Source organism: Gymnoscopelus microlampas (assembly GCF_963454915.1).
Source record: "Gymnoscopelus microlampas genome assembly, chromosome: 8".
Taxonomy (NCBI): Eukaryota; Metazoa; Chordata; class Actinopteri; order Myctophiformes; family Myctophidae; genus Gymnoscopelus; species Gymnoscopelus microlampas.
Genome location: NC_139945.1, coordinates 40,073,504 through 40,098,503, shown reverse-complemented (window position 1 = coordinate 40,098,503; position 25,000 = coordinate 40,073,504). Strand labels below are relative to the sequence as shown.

Sequence of the window (25,000 nt, the reverse complement as noted above, 5' to 3'; positions counted from 1 at the left end):
GCTCAATAGAGAATCGGCACTAAAACTCTTAACGTCCACAAGTGCACGTACAAATTTCTGAATTCTTCTTCTTTTTTTTTGTTCTTGTTTACTGGGTTGTTTCCCCCTCCCATGAAAACAAGCTTCTCTGCTTGCCTGGGCGCGTTAGCGAAGGCGTGTGTTTGTGTGTGTTTGTGTATGGTTGCGTGTTGCATTGTGGAAGTCCTGCTGAGCGGCCTGTAGAGCATCCATCCTGTCAGCTCGCCGTGGTCCAGGCCAGTCAGCAGAGATCACAGTCACATCAGATCAGACCACATTAGTCTGAACGGGAGTCCGTCTTCTGATCCATTATTCAGCAACCGGGAGACTAGCCCTCACGTCTACTCTGTCTAGTCTACTGAGCTCTACCTAGCATGAACCGCACTCAAGGTCTGCATAATAACGCAGGCACACACACACACACACACACACACACACACACACACACACACACACACACACACACACACACACACACACACACGTGCACATACAGGCTTTGTTGCGCTTTGAAAGTAGTGCAAAGAAATGCAGCGTGAAAACAACGTTTTTATAATTCATTAGAACTGACACAGTGTCGAATTTTAGATTGCATGTCTTTGAATTATTCATTGAGTGCTTAATTTCTTTTTTTAGTTAGCCAGAATCTGCTACAACGTGTGTTCTAGCGGCAAGGGTGGGATTGGTTGTAAAATGTCCCAAAGATTGCTGGCCAGGGGCAGTGGTAGTAAAACAACTCTGTGTGTGTGTGTGTGTGTGTGTGTGTGTACGTGCATGCGTGTACGCACGTGTGTGTGTGTGTGTGTGTGTGTGTGTGTGTGTGTGTGTGTGTGTGTGTGTGTGTGTGTTTAGCTGCAGGGCAGACAGACAGCGAATGGGAGTTCCATACTCCCTCGAGGATTCCTCAGGCTGGGTTGTCTGCTGTCTGCCGGCAGCTCACACACAAGCCATCCATCTCCCGCTGTCTGATCCCCCCCACAACCCCCTTCCTTCACTGTGCACACACACACATACACACATATTGTCCGTGGTGGTGTCTGCGTGCATTGTTGTGTTATACGGTCATAAATCTTTGGAACTGGAGGGGGGGAGGGGATCCAAGGAGACTATGGGGTTTAGACCTTGGTGTTTAGAGGAGGAGGAGCCAGCCATAACACATTATTTGAGAGAGAGAGAGAGAGAGAGAGAGAGAGATGTATGAGAGAGAGACACAGAGAGACACAGAGAGCGAGAACTTGTCAAGGTTGTTGATAGGGTAACTAAAACTTTGACAAAATTTAGGCAAAAAAACGAATTGGAAAAAATAGCTATAGGAATTACTTTTCAGGTCAACAGTGAATTAAAGCGATATGATGTTAATTATAGAACTTCTTTCAAAATTGTATTTTTATTTGACAGAACTGGACACATTGCGCTTGAACTTGACTGTCAAAAGAGTGAAACCTCCACTGACGCTCAATACAAGGCAAATAAAGCAAACAAATAATACCTTCTTACAACAGATACTAAACTGTTAATCCAAATAAGGTTAGAACAAATGCTGGAGGCAAATCACAAAGCTAATATCGTTGTGGCAAATGTGGATGTTTTATGCGCACGCTGATCATGAATGTGTGTGAGACAGGGAGAGACAGAGAAAGGGGGCTTGTGGGTCATTATCTATAGTGGGGGGGGGGATATTGAATTGGCCCAGACAAACGGCCATGGCGACCCCTGATGAGGTAACAATAGAGAGGGGTCAGTGAGGTCGTGACCTGTCCTCAGCCCTAGACAAGCGACCTGTCTGGACAAGCCTGAGATTAGGCCTCCGTCCAGACACTGCACCCAGGTCAGATACTCTGTTTAACATTTTAGTTTTTCTGTCCGTCTACAACCCAACAATAGATCTGCTATTTTTGGTTAATGTTCCCCACAGAATATGGATGCTGGGGTTCAAGTGGTTAACCAGCGTCCCTATTCTGGGCATGTCATTATAGTTAAACATTCGGTGAAAAAGTGTTGCAATGTTTTTTGAGTTTGTAGATTGGCTATTTTCACCATTTGGCGTACAAAGGATATAGGGTTTTAAGTGGTTAATGGTGCTGATTCTCACATGCACATTGCACACACGCAGACAAGCGTAGGCAGTTGCTCTATTTGACATCCTTATTAGTCTTATTTTTTGGTCGCTGACTTGCGTGTGCGTGCATTTGTCCAGGAGGTGTGCAGATCCGTTGTGGATCTGTACAGAATGTCCTATTCTGCAGCGCTTGAACAATACGCTTCAGTTCAGTTCCTTAGGATGTAGGCTCAGCTAACAGACACTGTTTGTGATTTGCATGTTCCCTTGATACATACTCGACTGGCTATCTAATACGAAAGCCACTGACTCGCACAGGACAGTCATGCAATGGGACTTTGGGGATGAAAGGAATTGCTTTGTAGTGAAAAACCTTGTGTATGGCTATAATTTGCATTCACAATCGGCATACGCCTACTATCATTCTTGCTCTTTTTCTACTCTTGCATACGCACACACGCACAAGACTCATGCGCGAACAAAAACGCACACTAGTGGTGCTCCTGGGTAGCCCAGGTGGTGCTGCACCTGTTCCCATCCAGAACAGTCTCTAAGAGCACCTCGGGGCACAAAGCTGGCTGTCCTCTTGTACCCTTGTGTTCTTCAGTGACTCACGCACCACTCATTATTCACTGAAACGGGCCAATATGGCTTCCGCCGTCTTCCGATGTGTTTTAGAGCATGATATAGCCTAGATTAAATTTGTAGGCGTCATGGATTTGGCGTAAGATTTCTCTTCCTAGAAGTAAGAGAGCTCACAGATGGTGAGCTTCCTCACTGCTTGCAGGAATTGTGATTGGCATTGTTATATGCCCCTTTTCTAATGCATATTTAAATGTCCATAATGTTTAACCTATATGTATTTTTAACCTATATATATATATATATATATATGTATACTCAACTCAACTGTAGAATGTTTTATTTATGTTGTACATCTTTAGTTTGTTTTCCTTATCACAGTGAAATCCTGACTGTTAATTTAACTATGAGTGCACTCTGAGTTAAATGAACACTCAGATTTCTGCTTGTGTATGTTCAGTTCATGACATCTTGTTGTTCTTCTGCATATTGGTGGTGTACGTTAAGCCCAGTTTATACTTCTCCATAGGATGGAGTCGCGCACCAAAGATAGCCGATCTACAAGCTCAATAGAGCGGCTATTTCCGGTGCACCACTTTGAGCATTACACATTAAATGAAGCACTGACCTTCGTCGTTTCCGCCCGCTGTGTGTATACTAAATTGCCCTCACCTTATTCCCTCTCTCTCTGCTCTCGTTTTCAGGATCTACGGAAACAGGTTGCTCCCTTGCTCAAGAGCTTCCAAGGAGAGGTGAGTGTGTAATTGTGTGTAATTGTGTGTATTGACAGAGTGATACACTCGCCAGCTCAAATAGAGCGTTCAAACAATGCAGTGGCAAGGCCTGGTTGACATTCATTGACCGTTTGAGCTGCCCCGCCCCCGTACCCTTCACTGCTCCCCTCCTTCCACCTCTGCCATCTTTGCTCCTAAATCCCCTCCTGCTCCTCCACCTTCACCTCCCCCCCTTTTCCCCTTCTCCTCCTGCCTATCCTCTCTTCACTCCTCCTATCTCCTCCTGTCCTGTCCCCCTCTACACTGTAAAGTGAAGAAAGCCCACAGTAATATCAGTGTTAATTGGACTCATAGAGTGAAGAAATTGACCCGTAATGGTCTTCACATTCTTGTGACTGTACTCTAGAATTGTACTGTGTACTGTCTTCATTTCCCCTCCCCTCGCTCTCTCTCTTTCTGTGTGTGTGTGTGTGTGTGTGTGTGTGTGTGTGTGTGTGTGTGTGTGTGTGTGTGTGTGTGTGTGTGTGTGTGTGTGTGTGTGTGTGTGTGTGTGTGTGTGTGTGTGTGTGTGTGTGTGTGTGTGTGTGTGTGTGTCTCTCTGCTCTGCTCTTGACTCACTGTCCTATTCATGATGTCCTGTTGCCCCGGGGGTGTGTTTAAATTGCATCCTGAGAAGAAGAAAAAAAGAAGTCACAACAAAACCTTGGCTCTGGCCAATCACAACACTATTTCCCTCAGAATTCGCTTGGCTGCATGATTCTGAAGAACGGGGTGGGTGGGGGGACATTGATAGAATGAATAACATGGCCGCTTTGTTTCATGTAGTTGAACCACACAAGCCCTATATACTGATGAATGTGGTGAACAGCTAAAATATTTGTGCCATTTCTGATATTTTCTTATTTTAAATGTTTGACATTTTTGGAATTGTTTAGAATTCTTTTTGCCTATTATGACATGCCCAAAATAGGGATGTCAGGGTTAATGTGGGGAAAACAAATTGTGTTCTTTGGTTCCACATACCTTTTAGAAAGGCATTTTGGAGATATTTGTTTTAAACACAAACTGCCCACCTCTCCTCGTATCTGCTTCTGTCTCCTCCGTTCATTTTGGCCCATTTTCATCAACGCTCGAGCCACGGCAAGATTTACATTCCCAGTTGACTCCTCTACCATATGCAAAAGTCAAAGGAGACGCATGGAAGCGGCTGGATTAGACTGGGGGCACTATTTGGGGGTGGAGTGGGTGGACATTCAACCAAGCAATATCGCCTCCCTTGCATGCACGCACGCACACGCACACGCACACGCACACGCACACAGACACACACAGACACACACACACACACACACACACACACACACACACACACACACACACACACACAATCATTTCAATAGATACTGACAGGGCTGCTTTGCCACCGGCCATAGAATATTACAGTTTAGCATGGGGACTTTGGGTTAGTTTTCCATATTCTTGTGCTAAGGCAGCAGCCGCAGCTGGCGGTTATGTAAAAACACTGTAATTCATAGCGGTCCCACCATGTTCTGCTGATGATCCACAGTTCTATTTAGAGGATAGACGCAGTCGCGATATAATTGCGGCTTTGTCAGCTGTTTCCACTGTTCTCATGTTGACACACCTAGACGCGCACACACGCGCACACCCTCGGCATGGCGACGCTCCCCGTGGGTGGTCGACAGAGACACTCTCCCAGAGACATTCTTATGATTGTGAGATGATACCATACGCTGCTGCAGACTCTGAGTGGCCTATCAATCAGACGGCTCTTCTGCGCGGTTGCGTGTCCCGACATGAGCAGTTCTGAGAAACGTAATTCTAGCCTGGCTTTGTTTGCTTACCCCTCCATCCTTTGATCAGGCACAAGACGGCCCTCCTATAAACCATGTTCTCTCCCCGACTGAGTCCCAGGCTAACTCGTAAGACACAAGTGGGGTTTTAAACCAACAGCTTGTGTGTGGGTTCATGCGAATTCGAAAACCAGACGGGATAATAAAAAGAAAGTTTGGCGTAGGAAGTCTGAGATCTTGGCATCTCTGTTTTTAACTTTTGTCATTGAAAAGTGTTTGTCCTCAGGTCATAATAATTACCAATAACAGTATGGTTCCCACAAGGCTTTGGTGCTTTGGTAAACGGGTTGTGTGCGTGTGTGTGTGTGTGTGTGTGTGTGTTTGTTTTTGTATGTGCGTGTGCGTGTGTTACTCGTTCAGTGTTCCTTGTTGGTCCATCGATCAGATAAGCTTTTCCATTATCCGAGGCCTCAGTCTCTGCTTCCCATAGCCACCCCTTATCAGACTCCACTGAGGCCACATGCGCGCACACACACACACACACACACACGCACACACACACACACACACACACACACACACACGCATGTACACACGCATGCACACACAGGTCAGCCTGATGCCCTTCACACACCATGGGTAGATAGGGGACTGAGGCAGTGCTGACGGATGGTGGCACAAGGTGCTGACGTATGTGTGTGTGTGTGTGTGTGTGTGTGTGTGTGTTTTAGGGTAGGGTGGGGACACAGCATGCAATTGCAAGCACTTCTCATGGGTAAACCTGCGATGCTGGTAAAGTATCATTTGTGTCAGTTCATTTGTATGGCTAAGCCTGCGTGTGGGGGGCCGTGTAATGGTAGTTGTCACTGGGCTCAGTTGAAAAGGGTTGTGGTTGGTGAACAGTGGTATTTGTAGATCCTGGGTGGTCTTCTAATGGCTCTCGTCCTGCTGTTAACCTGCCTCTAACTGTAGGGTGTGTCCTACATTAAATGCCTATTTCCTGCCTCCCATGTTGGGCTATATAAAGCTGCTGTACCACTGACCTTGGCCCAGACGTTTCTGCACTCACACACAGCTGGCTCCTCTCACTGCCATCAGCAGATCACTTTGCATTAGTGTTCGTGTGTGTGTGCATGGTATCTCTCTCATCTCTCTTTGAGAATGAGTGAATGTATTGTATTACCATTATTAGTGGTCATACTTTGAACCCTTGAGCCTATGCCCTTTCACTTGTAACACGCACACACGCACGTACACGCACACATTTCTGTGTTGGCGTGTGAGGCTACCAAACTGTTCACTGTCAATGAAGGTACAGTACATGGTGCAGTATGATGTGAGAAAGAGGTGTGTGTCTGTGTGTGTGTGTGTGTGTGTGAGAGAGAGCAAGAGAGAAACTGTACCAGCGACACACATGAAGAACAGTCAGTGTGCATGACAGAAGAAATGTTCTCATCCAGGAAAGAGACGCTGCAACAGGCAGAGGGGGAGGGGCTTAAAGAACAGGGAAAAAGTGAGAAAATGTGGGAGGAAGAGTGACGGGGGGCTTCATAGAGAGAAAGAGGCGGAGAGAAAGGAAGAAGGGGGGAGAAAGAAAGGGAGAGAGGGAGGGGTGCTGGCACCAGCCTACTCGGGGCCAGATGTTTTGTGGCTAAAAAACTAGAGATGAATCAAAGCCATGTGAAGAGATTTATTAGGTTCCCATAGGAGCCCAGGCAGTATTACATGTAGCCCTCACTGTTTACAGTGGCAAGAACTCCTAAACCACCCATCAACTACACTACTGGCTTGGCTGGGAATGTGAAGACTTTATATTTGGACTTATATAGGCTTTTGTCCTTTCTCTCTCTGTTTCTCTCTGTCTCTCTGTCTCTCTCTCTCTCTCAGTAAATGTGCTGGATGATTTTGGAAAAGAAACGGATGGCTGTTTAGTCTGAGAGCCAGAGTAGTCAGCTGTGCGCAGTAGCACCATCTGAATGTCTTTATTTGGCAGCTGTTTCTCTGTTCTCTGTAGATGAGCTCTTTTTCTTAAATTTCAACTACATTCTCCCTACAGTGTTTGTCTATAGCCTATATTTGAGAGGGACATGGTAGAGAGTGTGTGTGTGCGTGCGTGTTTGTTGCCTAATGTTTTGGCATCGGCAACTAACTGTTCCCCAGTATGGTTTTAGGATTAATCCTTAATAGATCTATTTCAATAATGTCAGACGGGGGGATGCGTGCCGTGCTCCTCGTGTTAATGGATGAATCCAGTAATGCATCCACTGTATTGCTGCTAAGAGCTGACTGAATAATCTGCTCCTGCTGTGGCTGGAAAGACCAAGCCAGCTGTTTAATGATGTCACAGTGCTGGAAGGGAAGCACACATGCACACGCACACGCACACGCACACAACAAACACAGAAGGACAGACCCACACACAGACTGACTGACTGGCTGGCTGACTGACTGACTGACTGACTGACTGACTGACTGACTGACTCACACACACACTCACTGACTGACTGACTGACTGACTGACTGACTGACTGACTGACTCACACACACACTCACTCACTCACTCACTCACTCACAGCCATACACACACACACACACACACACACACACACACACACACACACACACACACACACACACACACAACTTGTCTGTCATCTGCCTAACAGCTGAATTGGCTTCATGGGAAGGAAACGGCACCTCTCAACCGCTGTCACGACGGTAGCATGTGTGGCACCACAGCAAGCAAGGATAGACGAATATGTGGTCGCCAGTTATGATTGGCTGAAGCCGTTTGAATCCGTGGGCCACTGGGTCGGGACATTTAGGGTCTGACGACCCAAACTTGGCAATAACAAATGTTGTCTGTTCTTCCCCAGATCGATGCCTTGAGCAAAAGAAGTAAAGAAGCAGAGGCCGCCTTCTTGAACGTCTACAAGAAACTAATCGATGTCCCAGGTAAGGCTGTGCAATATTTCTATGCTGCGTTTTATTTATATGCCGTGCACACCGCCGTGCACGGCCCAAGCCCTGTATGCCCCAAAACCTCCTTTATCTATGCAGACAGCACCAACAGGGGAAGCGAAAGAGTGTGACACAGTCCCTCTGGTGCTCCTTCACCGTGCATCCAGGCGTGCGCGATGCCTTAATATGTCCCCACGAGATTCCTTCCCTGCCTCCTGCTGGGTGTGGAGCCTGTAGAGGGCTCGCGCACGCAAGGTGTGTCCTGATACCAATGACAAGTACACCCACAACTCGCCACCGCGAAGTGCACACACGAGCAATCACGTTCAGCGAAGTTAGGGGGAGAATGGGGCCTTGCACAGCAGTGCAAGACACACACATGCACACACCGATACTGGTTGGAGGTTTTCAACTGTGCTGAAGCCCTGGAGGGCTGTATATGCAGGAAGGAAAGTAGAGTTGAGTTCATCTATAGCGTAAGGAGGTCACAGTATTCCCATATGGGACGGACCTACAGTAATATCTTTGGATTGTACTGCTCCCAATAAGTCAGCGCCAGCTCTGACGGGGCTATTCTTAACTTGCAGCGAGACAATGATGTAATGCCAGACGCACGCGCGCGCACAGTCTCACACACACACACACACACACACACACACACACACACACACACACACACACACACACACACACACACACACACACACACACACACACACACACACACACACACACACACACACACACAGAAAACACCCCCCCACACACACACACAGAAAACTCAGACACACACAGACCGGCCTGACTAATGCAGCATTGGTGAGAGAGGAAACAGCGTGTTTTGTTCTGTCTTTTATCAGCTGGAGGCCTGGTTAGTCAGCCCAGTTGCGCTCTGCTTTAGATTAAAGGTGTCTGCCATGAGAGCTCAGCACCAGTGGCCCACAAGTCAAGCTGCTTTTAACAGGCTGTACAGTTGCTTTGGAAGGACCCAGTGTGAAGGACAAAGGTTTGATAAGAGCCAGAGAAAGTTGATTTTCAAGTGCACTGAAGCAGATAGTCATCCTGAAACCAGGCAGTTGTGTGTGTGTGTGTGTGTGTGTGTGTGTGCGTGCGTGCGTGCGTGCGTGTGTGTGTTTCTCAGAGTGTAGCGCTGCATGGCATGTCACCTTGACAATTCCAAATCAGCATGAAATTCCCCAATCGTTCTCTGCTGATCTCTCATTAGCATAGTTAAGATATCTAACTGCGTCAGACATGACACACACACACACACACACACACACACACACACCAGACACACACACACACACACACACACACACACACACACACACACACACACACACACACACACACACACACACACACACACGCACACACGCACACAGCCTTTACCCCCAGCTGTAAGCTGTCAGTTCCTCTTATCTATACAACATACACACACAGGCATATACACACTAACATGCACACCCCACACAGAGAGACAGACACAAACTGCTCTTTTAGCTGGCATGCTGATGAGTGTCGCCTGCATCTCTTGGCTGCCTGTCACCAGTCTGCCACCCATGAGCCTCAATCAGATGTGATTGGTTCGACTGACGGCTTCTCTCTTCATCGCAGTGACAGGAAAACATGGCCGTTTGTTCCCACAGAGCGCCTGTGGAACATTCTCCTTCTTTCCTCTGTCCCCCTTTCATCATTCATTTTCCCCATAGTTTGTTTTACACCTCCACTTTTGCCAATTGTGGTCCAAAAATAAACAAATAGTCCCGGTGCTATTGTCAGGGAGGTGGCTCTGTATCCTTTACGATAGTCAGCCACTCATATTTAATACTGTCTGTTTCTGGCAAACGGCAGTAACGTCAGCGTTTTCTCGCCGTCAATTGATGCTTTATCCATATGAGTCAAACCGCCACGCTCCTTTGTTTATTTTTGGAGCAGTTCTTATATGATGCAATATTAAACACGTCTTTGGGAATGCAGATTGGGGTGGGGGAAACCGTGAACCAGGTAGGATGCTTAAATTACGTCAGACTTCGGTGCTCTATTATGGGGATGCTATTATGAAGTCATATTAGGCGAACATTTGGCACAATTAACAGATCTACAAGTTCAACGCTGCAAAGTAACGAGTAGGCCAGGGATAGACAAAGCAAAGTACTGTACATATGGTTTAACTGTAGATAGACAGGGAACTGACAGCAGAGAGGAGGAATGCAACACACGTCTCCAGACAGAATAGAACGGGGAATATTTTCCATTGTGCAGTCGACACACTATCAAGTCTGCCCCACGTGTTTTATTTTTCATTCTCTCTGCATCATTTGCCATCTCTTTATTTACCTCAATAATTATAAACCAAATAGATTAACTTGATGATAAAGTAATGGTGATCCCTCTCTGACAGCCTTTATGTTTCACACAGCTTCTTCTGCAACTTGTTTTCCCCAAAACGAGCCAACACAATCTTTTTTGTTGGGTTCAGCTGCTCCTCAGCTTCAAGCCGTACCATATCTGCCTGAGCCATGTTCGACCTTTGGCACCTGTGATTCCTCTGACACAGCAGTGCCATAGATGGTTTTAAAACATTTGTTTGAAATTAACCGCATACATGAGATGGAAGGCTTTTCTGATGCAACCTTTACCCAATTAATTGCTGAGGAAAAGGTGCCACTAGGTCCCATCGTTTCTCAGTTTTCTAGAGATGCACCGACGTGACATTTCTGGCCGATACCGATATAACCAATGTCAACATTGCTGCTATGGTCGATAACTAATATTTAGCAATGTCGAATATCTGTGTAAAAACAAGTTCAAATGTTGTCCTTTCTGAATATATAAACAATACATTTTAAAAAGCAATGCCTCTTTATTTCAAAACTAGGGATGCACCCTATTGAAATTTTAGCCCATATCCCAACATCAACGGCTTGAATGTAGTAAAAAAAAAAAAGTTCCAGCTAGTTGACCCTTTTGAAAGCTTCCCCAGAAAACACTGATTGAATCGTCAGCCTTCATCATCACAAAAGGCTTTTTCAGCTTCACAGTCAAACTATCAAATTATAAAATAGAATATTGGCTAAAACCGATATAATATTTTGATATCTGTTCAGTACTGATATTTCATTTTAAGGCCAACATCGGCCGAAACCGATATGATGACCGATTAATGGTGCATCCCTAAATTTAAGCACTTATCCTTATTTATAGTTTTTTTTATAATGTTTTCTGTAGTTTTTTTAAACAAAAACTCTTTTTTGGTTAAATGTTCAATTAAAGGGACTCAGTATTGGATTGCATAGGAGCCTGGAATGAAAGCATTCACTGCATTCACTTCATACAACGCTGATGAAGGCTTAACACTGAAACGCGTACGTTGTTCTGTCTGCTCAGTGTACCATACCAACTGATTATAAATAAAAGTGCCTTAAAGGACAGTTCCGTGAGTGCTGGTATTTTCTTATAGAGAATATTATCGTAAAGCATGAACCTACAGCTTGTGGATTGTTGTGTTGGGTTGTTTCCTCAGACTTTTTTCGGGATACCTCCGCCCAGCTCCTTCGTGTGACAGTCAGCATATGGTGCCTCATGTAATTTAGCTTGTGTTGTATTGTGTCCTAGACCCAGTACCTGTGTTGGAGCTGGCTCAGCAGCTGCAGCTGAAGCTCCAGAGGATGCATGACATCGAAACGGAGAACACCAAACTCCGAGAGACACTGGAGGACTACAACAAGGAGTTCGCCGAAGTCAAGAACCAAGGTCAGAATGACACACACCGCACACACCGTCTTTTTTGGGCAATGATAGTAACCAGCAAACAGTGGGTTTTAAAAGTCTCGAAGATAGCTGTGTGTCTCTGAGAGAAATGTAAGAAACCTTTTAAACAAACCTAAGGTTGTTGGAACCGAAGGTGCAAAGCAGCACTGGCATTTACTACGATGCCGTACCTTGCAAAGCATATGAAACATTTAACATCTTCATGGTGAGGGTCAGGGGATTGAAAAGCAAAAAACAAAACGACAAAGCTAATATTGAAACTCGGATTTACAAATTGAAACTGACAAAACCGAGGCTGAAGAAATATGGGAACAAAGTGATAGTGAAAAATATATAAAAAATGGTGAGATGGACGAGAAGGGACCACAGAAATGGTGTGATATGGGAAGAGAAGTGAAAAGTGAGTGAGCAGGGAATGTTTTGTAACCCCCCTCGCAGTGAGTTAATTGGAACAGCTCGATAGCGGCAGGGTTCCATTCTACCATTGATTTTCCTGTTCCCTCATCCTTTATCCCCCCTTCCTTGCCTCAGTAGATGGGGGATATTTAAACCCCAAAACACGCTGTGGAACTCCCACTCCTGTTAAACGCACACACGCACACATACACACACACACACGTAGTGTGAGTGCAGGGGCCATTGATCCCCGCAACCTAAATGTTTAAAGTTCAGTTAAGCAGTTAAGGGGTAAGAGGGCTCTGAGGGGACTCTCCTCTATTGATTATGTGTCAGAGCAGTAAGACTGGAGTTTAAATCACATGCTCGCGCACACCCTCACAACACACACACACACACACACACACACACACACACACACACACACACACACACACACACACACACACACACACACACACACACACACACACACACACACACACACACACACACACACACACACACACACACACACACACACACACACACACACACACACCAAGTGTTGAGAGCCCTCAGTCAAAGGCAGCAAGCAGCAGTGCTCTTAATCTTTGTCTTACTCGCTTACATCTTTCTCCTCGACACGCACGCACGCACACACAAGCACACGCGCACACACACACACACACACACACACACACACACACACACACACACACACACGCACACACATGCCCAGGCCTATTTATTACCCCAGTTATGTGTTAGATTTATTTCAGACTGCCCCCATACAGAGCTCAGCCATCAGCAGGTTATGGAGTTTCAGCACTAATGCACTCCTAATGAATACAGCATATCTAGCGTTAGTGGATGTTGAATATTATATACTGGTAGAGGAGGTAGAGATTAGGCATGGAGCCACTGGGGCCGGGGGCCCCCAGCCATGCTGACTGAGGGAGAATGTGAGGTATGGGATACTACTGCTTTTGCAAAGGTCAATGACCTGATTTTTAAAAGCATCATCGTTTATCATTTCCACGAAAGCTATACTGTGTTTATATACTAACTATGCTATTCTATGCTGTAGTATTTGCAATGTCTCACTCTCTCTTTCTCTCTCTCTCTCGCTCTCTCGCTCTCTCTCTCTCGCGCCAATCGTCCTGTGTTTGTCTGTCACCAGAGGTGACCATTAAGTCCCTGAAGGAGAAGATCCGTGAGTATGAACAGTCTGTGAAGAACCAGGCGGAGAACCTGGCTCAGGAGAAACAGCTGGAGCTACACAACGACTATGCAGAGAAGGAGAGGTATGTTTGTGTGTGTGTGTGTGTTTGGTTCCTTATTGTTTACCATGTTCCTTTTGATATGTCAGCATATCGTTCTTTTGTATTCTCAGTATTTGATCTTTATGTGGACATAAAAAATGCATAATGTGTGTGTGTGTGTGTGTGTGTGTGTGTGTGTGTGTGTGTGTGTGTGTGTGTGTGTGAACACTGTTTTATATAATGCTTTTTCTTTTTTTGGGAAAATTCAACCTTTTGGTCACTCTCAGGCAGATCTTGTTTCATGTTCATTTGTAAATGATAGGTTGGAGGTTGCTGGCTTTAGATAGTAGGGTTGGCCCTGCCAATAGCCCCAGGATTACATTTTCAAATCAGAAAATCAATGTCATTGTAGATAAGTGATTATTTAATGTCATTACAAGCAATTATTTTCAGTGTTGTTGCCTTGCAAATGAATACAGGAACATTTGTTTATTACTCTCCGCAGGAGAGTTTTGTTTTCACTTTCTAAATATGACACACCGACAATACGGTGAAATATTGTATAAATACATGGCGTCACTTTGGCAGTGTCTTTGCCACTGCCAAAGTGAGGTAAGACAGGAACCATCACGAAATGGCTGCATGGCTGATACATAATTGGCAAATAGGACAGATAGGACACTTATATAGACAGGAGGGATATGACACTTACACAGACGGATAGGACACTTATAGTACACAGACAGGACGGATAGGACACTTATACAGACAGGACGGATAGGACACTTATACAGACAGAACGGATAGGACACTTATACAGACAGGACGGATAGAACACTTACACAGACAGGACGGATAGGACACTTACATAGACAGGAGGGATATGACACTTACACAGACAGGACGGATAGGACACTTACAGTATACAGACAGGACGGATAGGACACTTACAGTATACAGACAGGACGGATAGGACACTTATACAGACAGGAGGGATAGGACACTTACACAGACAGGAGGGATAGGACACTTACATAGACAGGACGGATAGGACACTTATACAGACAAGACGGATAGGACACTTATACAGACGGATAGGACACTTATACAGACAGGACGGATCGGACACTTATACAGACAGGATGGATAGGACAGTTAGAACATAAGAATTAGAACATTCCCAACATTCCCAGGACACTTATACAGGAACAGGTAAGACAGGAACAATCACGAAATGGTTGAGAAATGGCGGATACTGTAACAATTGGATAGGACACTTACACAGACAGGACGGATAGGACACTTACACAGACAGGACGGATAGGACACTTACATAGACAGGACGGATAGGACGCTTATACAGACAGGAGGGATAGGACACTTATACAGACAGGACGGATAGGACACTTATACAGATAGAACATTCCCAACATTCCCAACAGCGGAGAGTTGTGCTCCGAGGAGCACTTTTTCTAGTTATTATTATTATCATTATTATTATTATTATTATTATTATCATTTAACCCTAACACTTGACTAGATTAGTATGTTTTCTTACATACATTTGACTTTAAAATGGCAAACAACATAATGACTCCTCCTTCCCCATAGCATTGGCTATGTGATCAAATGCTAATGGCTAGAGATGCTAACGACACACGATTTTGCCAGTTGCTCACAAACAGCAGCAACATCATTATTTACACGTTTTTTAAAAGTTCTGAAAAGGTGCTGTTAGTGATCAATACAACAAATGTCAGTCCTGAGCCCATCCTTTAAATGGATTAACATAACATAAGCTCTCATTATGTAATGTACAGCTATGCTACAGCTCATTGCCCCTTTCAGACATACAGTATAATATCAATTGTCCAGCTGTATTTCCTCTACGTCAGTGTTTTATAGGCCCCTTCCTGTCTGCAGAGAACTGACTTCCTGTGTCTGAGAGGGGCAGTAAATGGATGGCACCTCTGCATTTGACCCTGCGGTGGAGAGAGAGAGAGAGAGAGAGAGAGAGAGAGAGAGAGAGAGAGAGAGAGAGAGAGAGAGAGAGACATGAAAGCATATACTAGCGGACAGAAAAATAAAGATGACAGGAGAGGCGGGGATGGGGGGGCTGGGGGGTTGTTGCATTGCAGTACATCTCAAAGACCATCTTTGTGTTCCATTATTGATGTTTTTACACACAGTGGCAATTTCCCAGCAGTGCCTGCCTAACTTTTTATATGCTAAGAATCTATTTCCTCCTTATGGGTTCTCTCGCCCCTTCTCCCCCAACTCTCTCTTTTCTCTCTCTCGCTCTCTCGCTCTCTCTCTCTCTCTCTCTCTCTGTGTGCAGTGTGCCCCAGTGGCCAGACATTCCTGCCTAATGGGCCTGCTTAATGAGGAGTGGGTTATGTTGGGAGGATTTTAGAGGGGAAAACACTTAAGAAATTGGTGGGAAAATGGGGAACTGTTACAGTTTCCAGAGAGCATAAAAACAAAGTTTTACTGACTCAGTGTCTTTATCTGATGTATATTTCTTTTTTTTTACCATCTGTCTGTATCTGTAGAAAATTCCAGGAGAGCGAGGATTCCATGTCCTCCAAGTTGCAGGAGACTGAACACAAGACCCAGTCCCTACAGACAGGTAACTCTCTCACAGGTCCTCTTAAGCCTACATGTCATGGGTAATGTGCCAGCTCTGCAACTCGCAGATGCCTGTGTGTTCACACTCTTTGTGCCCATCTTTAGAATAAAGCACTCCAGTATTTGGGACGGCACTGTGGGGGAAAATTAGCTATTCAACCAACCAAAAGAGTGGAATTAACAGCCAATTGGGCATCTTCGTAATCTCCAACAGACAAGTCACACAAATGGCGATATTTATGTTGTTTGTCAGCAAGGTTCTCTTAACCCATTTAGACCGGTAACACCTATACGTAACCATACCTTTCAATCTGGGAACCCCTTTTGGGGTTGTTGTTGCTATGTACAGTAATTTTTTAATACATATTTGAACTTTTTCAGAAAACTTAGGTCAGGATTTAGAAGGTGTGTTTAGAATCGGCCTCAGGTCTAAATGGGTTAATATTTCCCTATTTTGAGACATGGCATCAGCCCTCGACAGGCCAAACCCAGAGACGTGAATTGTCTACATGACCCCCACCCCCACGAACTTGGTTGCAGATCTGCAATTGTTTAATTTTGGGAGAGCAAACACCCCACCATGAACCAGGCTTTAGCCCTTTAAACAGCAGCACACCACACTACCCAGTAAACACAAAGTGGTGAAAGGGCAGAAAGGGGAATGGGCTCCATTTGGTGTGGTTTATTGTCCGATATAATGCATCATGCTAGAGCAGGAGAAGAAAAAATAATCAATAAACCCCCCCTTGTTTTACAGCACTTGAAACAACTCAGGCAGAGCTCTTTGATTTGAAGACGAAGTATGACGAGGAGTCGACAGCAAAGTACGTGTTTTCCTGCTGATGTGTCTGTCTGTATGAGTGTGTGTGTGTGTGTGTGGGTGACTTCTATGCCCTCTGGCTCTCAAATAGTCTGCTCCTAACATAATCATCCTGTTTAGTGAATCTCCTTCCATGGAAACCCCCCACGGCTGGATTGTCTCCCACAGCGCTTAAACAACCTCCAAATCCCAGCGTTACCCACACACTGTAAATACAGAGAGGGAGATTGGATTGTGCTCTGCAGCTACACTAATCACCAAAATAGTCACATTGGATGATTTTCTTTTTCCCTACGTACCGTAAAGCTCTTTCCAATCACTGGGACGTTGGAGCAGAGATTGTGGATTGATGAGGGTGACGTTTTTATTTGATTTTGATTTTGAGTCTTAAACCCAAATTTCTCCCCCCGATGTCGTGTCTTGTCGGATAATGTAGCTTTTTTCGTAGATAGTCTAGCAGGGGGGAAAGTCATTGACATTGATCTATGGTAGTCTGTGAGGATGAGAACAGAAGCTTTTCCATGTCACCACTCCACACTGTGAAGTGGCACTTAGCAACATTCACACTCCTCCTTCCCTCAGATCCCCAAGGCCAATAAAAAGAATCATGTTCGATCCACAGCCTCAACAGAACCCAGTTCAACTTAATCCTGAGCTGCAAGAGCAAGGAATTTCACAGTGCTTTTATTGGCAATTGATGTTCTTGACTATATAGATTGCTGTGTCAATAGCTATGAGGAGGCATTTTCATTTTATTTTACATTCAGGACCGTATTATGGAATATCCTTAAATCATGTAAGGTTATCTTAGTCACGATGGACCGGTCTGACAAAGTATGGCTGAGTGTCTGTCAACTTGTCTTTTACGCCCCCCTCACCCTCCCAAGCCATCCCCCAACCCACTCACTATGCCCTAAACTTGCCTGTCCATTAACAGAGTTGTTGCATTGATTAACCATTACCAAACGGATCGATCTATTTCACTCTTTTCTCAGAATCCACTTTTTTCACCATCCTACCTCCCCCATTTTGTCTCTTTTACCTGCTTTATTTTATGCGTTTGAGTGTGTCGGGGGGGGGGGGGGGGGGGGGCTCTAATCGATTGGTTACATGGTTTGTCTGAGAGCCCCGTTGCCATCCTCTTTCCCCTGCTGCAGTCATATTCTTTGTGTTACTCTTTCTTTTGAGTGTGTAAAAATTGACCCGTACATTCTGACAGTGCTCTTTTGTATTCCTCTTGTTATGTCTGATTTTGTTCAAACTCTCCTTACTTTCTCCTTCATTGTCTGTTTGATTGATTGATTGAATACTTTATTAACAGTTTGCAAAGACGAGCACAGGGAAGTACAGTTCAATACAAGGTCCGGATTTTAAACCCAAGAAAGCGCTATGGCTTGTTTCCATTGGGGTCCTGTTCCTTTTTATTTCACTGGAAAACAAATGTCTTTGGAAAACATGCATATCACAGAAGCCGCTCTTCTTGAAGCAGCTAATAAACACATGCCCGCACACACACACACACACACACACACACACACACACACACACACACACACATATGTGCAGACACGGATGTGCGCACTCACGCACTGGCCTGAGGCAGTCAGGGTCCTTGACTATGTGGCGTGCTGTGATCTGAAATTTTAATGCAACGCTTTAAAGTACACACCAACCTTCCTAACCCGGCACCCTCCCAGTCCTTGGAGTCCTTCCCCCGTTTACTGCTTGGTTGAGCAAATCGCCAGTGTTTGGCTGAACATGACTTTAACCCTTGGAATCCTTTTTTTTTTTTTGTGCTACAAAAGCAGACACGCAGAACATTGGCCACATTTTCACTGAGACATAGCCCGCACACGCACACACACACACACACACACACACTTCAGTGCACACTGCATCCAGGAAATTGTACACAGAACTCTTAAGTTGCCACATCGACGCTAAGGATAAGCATTGTGTGACAATTCCTGCATTTGGGTAATCTGCCTTTTAACACACACACACACACACACACACACACACACACACACACACACACACACACACACACACACACACACACACACACACACACACACACACACACACACACACACACACACACACACACACACACACACTCTTGTAGATTCTGAACTTGGTCGATGTTGTAGTGCCTGCGGTGTGCGCACTTCAGAAGCGGTGGGCCTGCAGACATAGCTCTACTGACGCTGTGAGGGTTTGGCTGAACGGGGTTTTTACCCCGTTTAGTCCCTGTTAAAGATTAATGATATATCGATCGACACCCTCGCAGGATGCTGCCTGTGCATGCAGGCATGTAGGAGTCTCTGTGCATGCATGCGCTGGATGTGTGCGCACACATGCACATGTGTGTTTTATCTGTGTTCCTCTGCATCTATAGGGAGTGCACAAAAGCATAGCGTTTTGGGAATGCAATGTAATCGTGGATAAAGAGCAAGAGCCAGTGTTTTGGCATGCCTTCCCTGTGTCCATCTCTGACACACACACACACACAAATGTCAGACGTGCGCGGACACACACACACACACACACACACACACACACACACACACACACACACACACACACACACACACACACACACACACACACTGTTTTTTTTAAGCCTCCTTCAAATCCCTACGGTAACATACTGTGAAAAAGCAATGTGGAGAAAGCTATAGAAAGAAAAGGGATGGAGTGATGAAAGCTAGAGGGTAGAAAGCAAGCAGGGGACTGGAGGCTTGAGCGAGGAAGAGGGGATAAGAGTGTGATAGAGGGGGGAAATGAAAATCTAAATCAGGCTGGATATCCTGCTGGCACAGAGGATGAATGCTGAGGAACGGAGAGAGAGAAAAGGGAGACGATGTTGGATGTTGAAAAGATGAAAGGCCTAGAATGAAAAAATAAAAAAGTGTAGGGCGACGGGAAGAAACAAGTTGAAGGTAAGGGATAGAGGTAGAGCGAGAACAGCAAAAAGGAGTCACAGAGAAGAAGATAAGAGATGAAAGGCTCGGGCTGAGAAGGAGGACATACAGTATGGGCTTAAGAAGCTGTGAGCTTGTTTCAGAAGTCCTACAGTACTCACAGTGTGTGTGTGTGTGTGGGGGTGTGTGTGCTGGCGTGCTCATGGAATGCTGCTCCGTCGTGCTCTCTGGCTCCTCCCTGTGGCTGCTCTGGGCATAGTTTTAGCGTCGCCTTCGAATGGCAAAACACAATGCCAAGCAGGATGTAAAAAAATGTCTCTCGAACGTTCCGAGGCTTTGATGGATTGTTCCGCGTGTCCGTTGGCAGTGCCACGTGTAGATACTTTTCTGACCGTCAACTGACTGTATCACGATACACAGAAAATCCTTTGCCTGTGATCTGCTTCAGTTAGACCGCTTTGCTTTTATAATTCCCAAACATAGCCAAATCCAAAGGTTATTTAAGACGACCTTGTACATCTGTACTTTGATTAAATGATGATCACATTTGGAATGGAGCAGTGGTGTATTTGGGTTGCATTACTACCCATAACACTCTCCATTACTGGCTTTTCTGGCTTGTTCTCTCTCTGACCTTAAATGTGCGCGGGTTTTCCCGCACACTACGGTTTAAGACGGGATAAAAGCTGCTGAGGTCGTCTGCTATTGTGCCCCTTAAATGCATAGTCGATCCTTTCAACTGTTCAGGAAGGAATAAAAAGCGGAGAGTGAAAAGCCCTCCCACCCACATCTGATTCTTTTTTGCTGCATTGCCCGTGGCACAATGTTGACCTAATATCAACTGTGTCTGTTTTGTTAAACATTCAAATCAGTTGCACTCATATGCCGATGGGATAGAGAATACTCTTTTATTTTTCACGCAATGACACATATACATACACATACAAAGGCTGTGTGGGTTCACTATCAAAAGATTACAATGAAATGAAAGATCAAAAGATCTTAATGGACACCATACTCTCTCACTCGACACTAGACCCATAAGGTTTAATCAGCATTCTAAGTAATGGCAAAGGAAGATACGCATGCATGCACACAGGCTGTATTTTTGCCCCACTTGCGCTCGATACCACCCATGTTGTTTTATTAGCATTTTTAATAAAGCTTTTCACATTGTTTGCTTTTATTATAATGTCTATTAAATTCTCCCTCACACATTGTTACAAGCAGACTATATTTATGCTAACATGCACACGGACAATTCATTAACAGATAGGGCATCATAATTGAGGTAATTAGAAAGTTTGTGCTGTAGAACCTATAATTAAATGTGTGCAAATAAAATAAAAGTGTGTGCATGTGCGTGCACCTACTGTTTATTGTTGCCTTGTCACTACACTACGTATCTATATCATTGGAACAGCGGGTTGATATCGTCCATTAGGGGTGTGCCGATACACTAATTTCACGAAACGATACGATACGATATTTGGCTCACAACTTCGATACGATTTCGATACGATACGCACTTTTTTTATTATGAAAATAAATGGGGGAGAAAAAAAAGGAAATGCAAACAAATAATTCTGTTTTTGCATTATTCAGACATGCAAACTTGTAGCTTTTCAGCCGTTTTGAATCCAAATAGGGCAATAGTGTGACACCTGACCCGAAAAAAAAAAACATGTTGTCACCCTTTTCACCTCGGGGCTGTTTGCATGCCTGATTATTTTGATTGGTGTAAAAAAAAAAAAAAAAAAAAAAAATTTTTTTTTTTTTTCAAAACGATATTTTTTTTTTTCAAAACGATACATATCGTCGCGAAAACGTATCGCGATATATCGCGGGACGATATATCGGCACACCCCTATCGTCCATGAAAGAGTGTTGAAATTGTTTTCCTCAAGACCAGTAAATGGGGTATTATGGGGAACATCTCCTCGCTCTCTGACCTCTGGTGAGTGAGGGGTGAACCATGGCCCCCATTCAGACCATTAGTCAGACACAATCACACAGCTTCATAGCAGATTAGTCTGCTGTATTAGGACTTAGAGCTCTATTAGTGTAATCCCTCTGTTTTAGTGTGGCCTGGGTTTAGGGGCTTACATGTGTAAACGCACACGCATACACACACACACACACACACACACACACACACACACACACACACACACACACACACACACACACACATGCACGCACTAAACAGTTGTATGCATGCACACATACAAGCTGCTAGGGTTACAGAGTTCACAATCAAAGGATTAAGGTGAAATTTAGACGAGAGCTTAATGGACACGGCATTGGCCGTGCATTACAGCACAGCACACGCATGTTGCTCATGTGTTCTATATGGACATTCTATATGGACACACACACACACACACACACACACACACACACACACACACACACACACACACACACACACACACACACACACACATATTGTGCGTTTTACATTAGTGTTGATTAAGCATGATCATACAGTATCTCTCTCATAACTGTCATCTCTGTCATATACTCTGTCCTGCACATCGGTGTGATAAATGTACTTCCTCCTCCTCAGGGCCGATGAGATCGAGATGGTGATGACAGACCTGGAGAGAGCCAATCAGGTAAAGGCCGCACCTCTTTGAATCCTCGGACTGGCTTATTGCATGGCACCATTAAAAGTGTGCCTCCCCTTTGGGCCAATTTAACCCATTTAGGCCTGTTATACGTTGTTATACCTTTCAAGCCGGGAACGCCTCTGTGTCATTTCATTTGAAAAAACAACAATATATATTGTCTCTGTCGGGTGACTGTTTCTTTTCAGGAGTTAGATTCAAAACGCTTCGCTTTGCGCCGCGTTTCGAGCTTGTAGATCTGCTATTTTGGATACTTTGGTGTGACACTGTAGTATGATCGAGTAGGGCAATAATTTACGAAAAAAAACACAAAAGTACGTATTAAATATTATTTGGGCATAGGAATATCACAGTTTGCTTAAAATTCAGCTTATGGTGAGAAAGTAACAGTAACCCCAAGTAACCCAGATTATCCACTTATATATTTAAGCTACAGAAGGCTATGATGCGTGACTCTAATGATGGCAGAACAATACAATCTAATGACAAATAGCTTTTGGTTTTGATTATTTAAATTTCCTTTGTTTAAAAAATATACATATATTAATTTGTTTTAGTTTTTTATAAGACATGACATCATCAAGACATAACAATAAGACAAACAAACAGCAGGCTATAATGCATGTTAAGCATGAGTAATTAACCTATCATAGTGAGGTACTGAATAGGGCAAGCAAACAGAATACAATAAATGTTGAAGATAGTTTCACAGTTAAAATATGCTGGCTTTCACTACTACTACATTGCCATATTGTCGTTTTTGTTAACAAGCATACTGCCACGAAATCTGGGTCAACTCCCTCCATGATATCTCAGCAAGGTTACATTTAGCCCCCATTAGGATTTGATTAAGATAATCAGATTAAGGTGATCACATCAAAATCACTATTGACAGCATCGCCATAATGAGTTTAAGAGCAGATTATAACATAAACATGGGCAATAGTTGTGGTTATCCATACAAAATGGGAGAAGTGTAGTTTGCATTTATAAATAATGATTATCGCTGTAGGGGTGCTACTGGCTTGACTTGCTGGTTTGACACATACCCAACCCTTCCAGCCTATATAGACCCTGCAGTTGGAAATACTCCTGTGGTATCTGTTAATGTCATTGTTGTTAAATTTCATTATTAGCCAAAGAGTAGGATTTGTGGCTGAAGGGGCAACATAGACATGCAATGCTAATGTTGGCCTAAAGGTTAGACTATAATACCACACACACACACACACACACACACACACACACACACACACACACACACACACACACACACACACACACACACACACTCTCACTCTCACTCTCACTCTCACTCTCACACACACACACACACACACACACACACACACACACTATTGTGAAGTTTACTCAGGATGACAGCATGCCCTCCAGTTCGGTCACACAGACTTTTTATAATGCTTTTATTAGGAGAAAATGGAAAACAGGGTTGTTGTTTTTTTTTTTCTTTTTCTGGCTAGCAAGCCGTACTCCAACCCACTCAATAAGAAGTCTCAATATGGTTGCAATTAGGAATACTTTGGCCACAGCTCCCTGTAACTCTTAACAAAAGCAAGTTGGCAACAACTCCCATCAGTCCCAACAGTATCGCTACTGCTTGGCCGCTCATTTTAAGTATTAACCGCTTTCATCCCGGCCTCCCAGTTTTGGCTTTATAGGCCAGCAAAAATAACAGATCTACAAGCTCACAACGCACCGTGTCGCATTGTGCGCTGACTGAGCTCGTAGATGGACTATTTTCCTTTCACGACACCATCGTATGATGAAGTATGAAATAGGACTTGGGTGGTTAAACCTCCTCTGAATATTCTTTCCTTTTTGGATTCCCTCCTTCCAGAGAGCAGAGGTAGCCCAGAGGGAGGCAGATTCACTGAGACAGCAGCTGTCCTTGACCAACCAATCCCTGCAACAAGCCAGCCAGATCCAGGCCGACCCCGACACGGTACCATGTTTCCATTGACTCATTGATAAGCTGGTCAGCTGATGTCCCAAGTATTGATTTATGGGGGAGTGTTTTTGCTAAAACTATGCTTTATTAAATGCCCCATCTGTTTGATGTTTAAGGTCAGGCAGGGGAATCAATAGACTATTGATTGATTGATTTATTGATTGAATACTGTAATGGTATCCAGGGGAAAGAACTAGAGGTGGTAGTACGTGATTGGCTCATTGATTGTTTTGTTTTGTTTTCACTTAAATGTTATTAATTTTTCACAAACAAAACACGTAAAACAAAAGACAAACAATAGACATCACATATGTTGCCAAACATCATCTTATATAATAATTAAATAAAATAGAATAGAAGGAAGGCACAAGTGCCGTTCAATGTTAATAACATAAGCAATAGTACATGAAAGCTGTATATTTTTTGTTCAAAAGGTTTTAG

General features: G+C 44.3%; 1 protein-coding gene across 2 annotated transcripts in view; it reads left to right on the top strand.

Moving 5' to 3' along the window:
* cux1b (cut-like homeobox 1b) overlaps positions 1-25,000 on the top strand; it is a 70,668-nt gene that overhangs the window by 23,791 nt on the left and 21,877 nt on the right. For both annotated transcript variants that reach the window (XM_084064409.1, XM_084064408.1), the window contains exons 3-10: positions 3,364-3,411; positions 8,084-8,162; positions 11,790-11,927; positions 13,504-13,627; positions 16,138-16,214; positions 16,971-17,037; positions 22,530-22,578; positions 24,449-24,553. In XM_084064409.1, coding sequence (XP_083920535.1) covers positions 3,364-3,411; positions 8,084-8,162; positions 11,790-11,927; positions 13,504-13,627; positions 16,138-16,214; positions 16,971-17,037; positions 22,530-22,578; positions 24,449-24,553 — 687 coding nt within the window. The remainder of the gene's footprint in view (positions 1-3,363; positions 3,412-8,083; positions 8,163-11,789; positions 11,928-13,503; positions 13,628-16,137; positions 16,215-16,970; positions 17,038-22,529; positions 22,579-24,448; positions 24,554-25,000) is intronic.